At 32.4% G+C, this 7,551-nt stretch overlaps 1 protein-coding gene across 1 annotated transcript; it reads left to right on the top strand.

The window, feature by feature from the left end:
- Window positions 1–348: 348 nt before the first annotated feature.
- LOC119192843 (phosphatidylinositol 4,5-bisphosphate 5-phosphatase A-like) lies at window positions 349–7,312 on the top strand. The gene is made up of 4 exons (XM_037446601.1): window positions 349–678; window positions 2,128–2,247; window positions 6,187–6,412; window positions 7,106–7,312. Exons 1-4 carry the CDS (start codon window positions 665–667, stop codon window positions 7,283–7,285), a joined length of 540 nt encoding a protein of 179 aa, XP_037302498.1. The 5' UTR covers window positions 349–664; the 3' UTR covers window positions 7,286–7,312.
- Window positions 7,313–7,551: the final 239 nt, after the last annotated feature.

Here is a 7,551-nt window from a genome sequence, read left to right on the forward strand (position 1 = left end):
ATGTTTGTCTGATTAACGATCTTATTCTTAGATCTTATTACTATCGAATTATTATGTATTAATAATGATAAAAGTACACTGTAAATAAGATGTCAGAAATATTATACTACGACGGCATAGCAAATACAGATCTGCTTCTAAGTATTTTAATACTTGGATTGCCGTCTTCTGCACTTTTAAAACCGTTTGCAAAATAATAAAACACAATAAACCTGAATCGTGAAACGCAACGAAAATCGCGAACGCCCTCTACCTCACAAGTATGAAGCAGCCGTAATGTCGATTGGCACAAAAACCCAACGAGTAGGCTCTCTATTTCCATATATATTATAATTCTCTTTGTGATGGGCTGAGATCATTGACGTGCTGAGATCGTTTTCGTGAATGCGTTGTTTATATCATTAATAAAACAACGTTTTGCGAGTTAACAATACATTTCATAAAATGAAATGATTTCACAGTATTAATTTACAAGTGTAGTGTGTGAAAATACTGTCGAAAATGTAATCGTATATAGTGGACATAATTTTCGGTGTTAACGATTTTTCTTTGCAATTATTTGTATGTACTTGAGGGTTTATCTTATCGTATATAGAAAATTTTATCTACGGTGTATTAGTTTTTTTTATCATCGTTTAGTGTAAGGGGGAATTTATTAGAAGAAATGGATAATTTAAAGTAAGTTTTATCAAACAAGTTTACCTGTTTAAGTGTTAGTACTTGGCATACATACGTCAATAGAAGTCAAGGTTGCTATTGAGTTTTCTCATGTACCCAGTTTGCAGATTGTGAAATTAGCCATCTGTATACAAACAATGTTCTTTCACTTTGTGTTCCAAGTAGAAACGCTAGGCTATCCCGAACCAATAGTATTCATGGATATTAAATTTCTAAAATTAAATAGATTTTCTACACATAATTGATCGTAGATACGCAAAAGGGATCCAGCCCACAAAATTACACTTTTGAAATAGTGAAGATTGAAGTTTAAATCATATTTTTGCTCATTGATATTATATTTTGTTAATAACAATTTAAAATCAACACATTTTGACTAAGATGTTTTTACTAATGGAAAATATTGACCTTATAGACTAGAATCAATTTGGCATACTTGGCTCATTTTTGACCATACTGTGAGTTGGATCCTTTTGCGTATCTATGTCCAATTATATATGTAAATGTCATCATCAACTGTTGGATAATTAATGAAGCCATTTGTTATAGTTTTTTACTAGAATATAATAAAAAATATAAACCTAAAAGGTCTTGTAGAAGATGACATTTTATTTATTAGATTATTAGTCACCGCTTGATGTAAACAAGCATTTCCTACTACAATTTTCTTAATTTAAATAACTTTATAAGACTAAATGAAAAATCTGAAGTGATGTAATAAATCTGAAATAGCCTTTTTATCACAATATTTTTTTAATTAACACCACATAGTGTCAAAAATTGCATTAGGTACAACCTGGATAGTAAAGTTTTAAAATTATGTCTGAATGTTTAAAGAAAATCTCTATTCAAATGATTTCACTTTCATATTTTGTTTACATTTGATGTGTAGATAAGTTAATTTGTATTAGTTAACAAGCTTTTGCATACTCATTAAAATCACATTTTAAAAATCCCTCGCTAATAATAAGAAATTATATTTAAAATTGCATTCATAGAACATATTATGTTCTATAGGAAAATATTGTACCATTTAAGGAAAAACCATTGCAGTTAGATTTTGTTTTTTTCCACTCCAACCAGTTCACATGTAATCGTAAATATGCAGTAGTTATATTTTCATATATTTTAATGCAGTTTTTGAAGAATTTTTAATATGATTTCAATTAATATTATGGTGGCTATGGTGGCATTGTTGTATTGAGTATGCAATACAACTGTTATGGTGAGGTCTTGAATTTGATTTCCAGGTTGACATTTTGATATAGGGGTTTAGCCCCCTTAGTATAGCCTGGAGTGTGGAATATTGTGCTTAGTAAAAGACAATAGGCTGGCCCCTTTTAAATAGGACTTAACATAGTTGGTTAAATGTGGGTATGTTTAACTCTTGTCTGCCTATGAATAGGATAAAGTGTAATAATATGATAATAATTCAAAATGTTTAAACAGGTTTTACTTTGTCACCTGGAATGTGGCGACACGATCGCCAGGGCAGGACCTCAATGCCCTGCTTGACTTCCCTTCTCAGTTCAACAAGAACAAACCTCTGCCGGACTTCTATGCCATTGGGTGAGTGAGTGCAAATAGCATTATGATAAAAATTCAATATATTATGATAAAAAGATATATCATAAATACAATTATGATGTCTATAAAAATTAAGCCATTTCTAATAAGTTAATCATACTATTTTTGACACTATTTAACAATGATGATTTAGTATTGCTGATAAATAATTTAAAGCAATTTATTTGATACATTATGATTTAGATATGGACAACCTTTTGTGTGTCAAATTAAGAATATGGGCCACATAATAGTTGCCAGATTCTTTGGTAGCATCCAACACATATATTGGTTGCTGTCAAATAAGAATAAAACTGTATTGGATTAGTTAGTCATAGCATAGTTTGTTTATCATTAGCATATTATATGGTAAACTAATTAGTTCTTAGATTCGATTCATTTAAAACCATTTCTATGGATTCAGCTTCAAATATTGTTTAAATAAAGCACGCTGGGTATGAAACTATTAGGTTTTAAAGGAAAATATGCAATGTAAACAAAAAAAATACCTCTTCTTATTAATTTATTTAGATATCAATTATGTCCAATACAGTAGAAAAAGTAAGACAGACACAAATATCAAAAAGGATAGTTATTAGTTTTTTCACATTTCATTTTTCGTTACATGAATAACCACAGTTTTTCATAAACGATCCCAATCTTAATCTTCAAACCGATCCCGAAAATCAACCAATCAAAATAAGTCATTTGTTAGTATGTCAAAAAAAGTTTGTTCTAATTGGACAATTTTTGCGATGGATCAAAATAAGCGATTGGGATAGTTTATTCAAAATGGCGGTAACTACTACCCAAATAATGTTCCACGTACAAAAGGATAACTTCATTGGTTACGTTAGAGTTTGATGTCTAAACTCTATATTAGTCACATCATACCGCATCTCGCACAATAAAGTCACGTTTAAAAAGGCCTGTGCTGTGTGAACGCATAGGCGCTCTCGATTATTGATTTATGCGATACAGCCGATATGTTTATCGGATTACTCACTATCCACTATAACTAAGAGAGCGTTATATTGACTTTGCAACATGTTTACCTACTGCTGATAAAGGGTTTGGCGCACTTCAAAGTAAGCGTAAATGAAGTTTGAAATCGATAAATATCAAAACCGCACGCTCATTATAGACTGGAGTATTTAAAACATTGGTAAATGAGTGCATAAAACGGCAAAAAACATGAATTTTATATAGTAGAAAGAGCCAACAACCAAGTCACAATTATTGTCCAGGTGCTTTGCTTTGGATTCGTAAGTGCTTTTCTGATAAAAGAAATTCGGATCATTCTGATGCTTAGACAGACAGTAATGTTACCAGGAGTTCAATAGCGGGATCGTTTTCTGTTATCAATTTCTGTAAGCTAGAAGTTAGTCATTAGGATCGAGTGACAAACTTATTGATTCTAGAAATTGATGGGTCAGAGCTGTAGTAGGTAGGTGATATGTTTAGTATAATGTCTGCTTACCCCTTCACACTATATGCAACCCTAATTCGTGACAACTTTACAAACGTTAATGTTTTTGATTACACAAGTCGGTGTTACGATACACTTGTAATGTAATGAATCCATGGTGATTAAGGTCGATGTGATTACACGCATTGTAGACTTTCATTTTCATAATCGTTTTGTCGGATTCTTACGGTTGTTTCCTATGCCAGTAAGATATGTAGCATATAAAATTGACTTGTATTATAGAGAAGTATGTACTAAGATAGACTATTTCTTATCGATTCATTTTAGCTGTTGTTGAAGCTTCGTCTGAGCGCATCTATCGTAGGCGCATCCTGCATTGTTTTTATATTATGAAACAAATTACTGGTGATTATTTTCTGATATCTAAATTGATTATTATCAATGCAAATTCTGGAGCTATTAAACAAATTCCAAAATTCCTTACTACTTTATAAACATACGTTTCCACATTTCTTGCAGACATTGAGTAAATGAGATCATGTTGGATTTTCCGTTGGGAAATTTTGTTCGATATAAATCGATATATTATGGTACGGGTATCGCGTGTCATCATAATATGTCCATACTAGTAATCATAACACATCAGGGGCCTTATTCTCTATCCCGCACGTTATTTTAACAGTGCGTAACAAGCACGTAACACAACGCATCATGTTTAGGACTATAGAAATTTGGCTTACAGAATACCATTCCACGCACATTTCTCGAAGATAACATGACACGGCCGCGTTACGCGTTTACACTATCATACAGAATAAGGGCCCAGTAACAGATATATTATATAGTAGGCATACATAGATATTGATAATTAAAAAATAATCTCAGATTCTTGGCTAATTTTATATCTTTGCACGACGATCAGTGATGTAAAAATCTATATGTGTCAAAAATATATGTATACAGCTACATATAAGTTCTATAATTATTCACAATAAATTTTTGAATGGTTTTTGGAACATTGTAAACAGTTTGGTCATGATTTATTTATTTATTGTGATCGCCGTGATAAGACGCTAATTTATTGTACTGGCCTTGATGATTGTTAAATATTACATATTTACGTTACCTACATAGTTTAATAATAATTCTTATATTTTATAGCCTAATTCCAGAAATTGTGTCATGTCCCTAATCAGAAACGCTGCATTGGTTTAACCGCCATTTTCAACAACCGATCCCAATCCCTTTTTTTGATCTATTTCAAAAATTGACCAATCAGAACAAAGGTTTTTTGACATGCGTACATATGACTTATTTTGATTGATTCATTATCGGATTCGGATTGAAGAATCAGATCGTGACTCTTTATTGAAGACGGCTGTTAGTGAATAGTATAGACTTATTTTACGTCCAAGTTTTTTTCTGTGACCCACTAAAGTACTCTTTCGGTGAGTTTAGTTATAAAAAAATTTTAGTTCTCCTTGCCTTGAGTAAATATTATATCAAATACACAAATTTTATGTTCTTATTCAGGAAAATAACGGCCTAGTTTTTTTTATATTTACTATCAGATTAGTTGAAAATCCTTTGTATAACTATCTGTTCCAAACAAGCGATAAATGTACAATATTTTTTAATCAGATAATACACAGTTTTAATCCGATCATTTCCTTAAATACTCCTAAAGTAAATAATAAATTACGAATAGTTAATTTTAAAATTGTCGAGCATAATAAATTAATTAACAAAAAGCGTTGCAACTTGCAAAGTCTGGTAAGATAACATTGCATCAACACTTTTGAAACCTTAACCAACTAATGTAAAAAACGAACAAATAAATTAGGAAATGGAAATAAATTATGAATTTAGAGGTAATGAAAAATTTTGCACAATTTTATCACAATAATTATGATGTACACGGCTTGATATCATTGATATTATCACCTAAATTAACGAAATGGTATACTTTGTACCCGCAAAGTAAAGTAAAGGAAGGTTGATTTTAACAGTTTCTGGTATGCCTGTAAAGGTATAGAATATTATTGTCCTTACAGCTTCCGAACTACTAATGGTATTTTTCAAACTGGTGATTCGATGCGTTTTAACATTGTCTTGTACTGGCTTTTTGCTGGATAAATAAAATAAAATTTAAACGAGAAATCATTTCCCTCTGTAACAAAGTTTACATATTATATCGCCATTGTAATGTTCGTGGTAGGATATATTTTATAGCCGCCCGGATAGCGACTACCATACACAAGGTGTTAAAACTCGCCATAGTGGCCCACGTAAGTGTCGCGTTCCGGGATCAGCCTGGGTATGTACGCTTCCAATAGGCTGACATAATTGAGTCGACTAGAGTGTCGAGAGGTAATAATCTCTCATTAGTCGAAATTCTACCCCAGTATACTTAACATCGGGTGCAGAGGACACATTTTGCCGTGTAGAAATAAAAATAATAAAAGTCAGTCAACTCATACTTAAAGCGTCTCAATTGAACCGTCAATTTTTAGGCTACAGGAAGTAAAGTCGCAGCCACAGAATATGTTAATGGATTCGCTTTTCACCGACGCGTGGACGTCAACCTTTAACAAGATACTCTGCAGACAAGGGTATATCATTGCGAAGAGCACCAGGCTCCAAGGAATCTTACTACTCATCTACACTCAGATGAAACATGTTACGCATCTGAGGGACATTGAGGCACAGTACACGAAAACTGGATTAGGTGGGATGTGGGTAAGTGCATGGAATTTTGATTAGTAGTATCTGGGATTTGAGTTGAAATTTCTAATTTCTGTTGGGATGGAAGACCATTTATTCACTACTGGCATAGAATTTGATAAGGATACAATTAATGAGAATACAGAGGAAAGTGTTTCAACATAATAATAAGGTACTTTGTGTTCAATAATTGTAACAGCAGTGATAACTACAGTTTATTCACTCAGTTTTATTGCTTCCTTGTGCTTCTAACTGATAAAATGTGTAAATTGATATGTGGATTTAAAGCCAATGGCCTAGACAAGTGGCAATTTCTACGAATCGATTTCGTCGAATTACATACTTTGATAACGCGCGACAGCACAGTTAAACATGATACTGATAGTAAAAATCTATGATTGTACAGAAAATTTGGCCTCATTTTGTGATTGTCCCCATTTCTAACTTTAAATTTTTGCGAATTGTAAAGTTATATCTAAATATTACACAATTTCTTGGAATAGCTACATTGCCATTTGTCTAGGCCTGCTAGATAAGACTTGTCTATTTTGTAGATATTTGATTCAGATGCGTTCACCGCTTTATATTTTCATTATTCTAAATGATAGACTGACGTAATTTTGGATTGTAGAGAAAGCAGTATCTCTTTAGATCAGGTCCAGTCCAGAATACACCACAAGATCTAAAATTATCAATCCTTATTTCCAGGGCAACAAGGGCGCTGTCAGCATACGGTTTAACATCTACGGATGTTCCGTATGTATAGTGAATTGCCATTTGACAGCGCACGAGCATCTCCTAGCTGACCGCGTGAACGACTACAACACGATCATAAAACAACACGTGTACCATGTCAACGAGACATCAAACATACTCTATCACGAGTGAGTATTTTGTTTGTTTTATTGCGAAGTCCGAGAGATGACATTGGCTTATATAGCAATTGTTGCTTCATAGTTTTTTGTTATAATGATCAAACTTGATGAAGATAATTTAGAGATCGCAGTCGACTCGGATTTCGTTGCAATTTTTAAATGAGATGCAATTTTATTTAATAAGGTTTCTAAATAGTGCAAATGGAGATCCTGAATAAATCTCTAAAGCGCCTAAGATTTTGTACAAGATTTATACGGATATTTCAATATGATTATAAT

This window comes from Manduca sexta, unplaced genomic scaffold, assembly GCF_014839805.1.
Source record: "Manduca sexta isolate Smith_Timp_Sample1 unplaced genomic scaffold, JHU_Msex_v1.0 HiC_scaffold_3264, whole genome shotgun sequence".
NCBI classification, from domain to species: Eukaryota; Metazoa; Arthropoda; class Insecta; order Lepidoptera; family Sphingidae; genus Manduca; species Manduca sexta.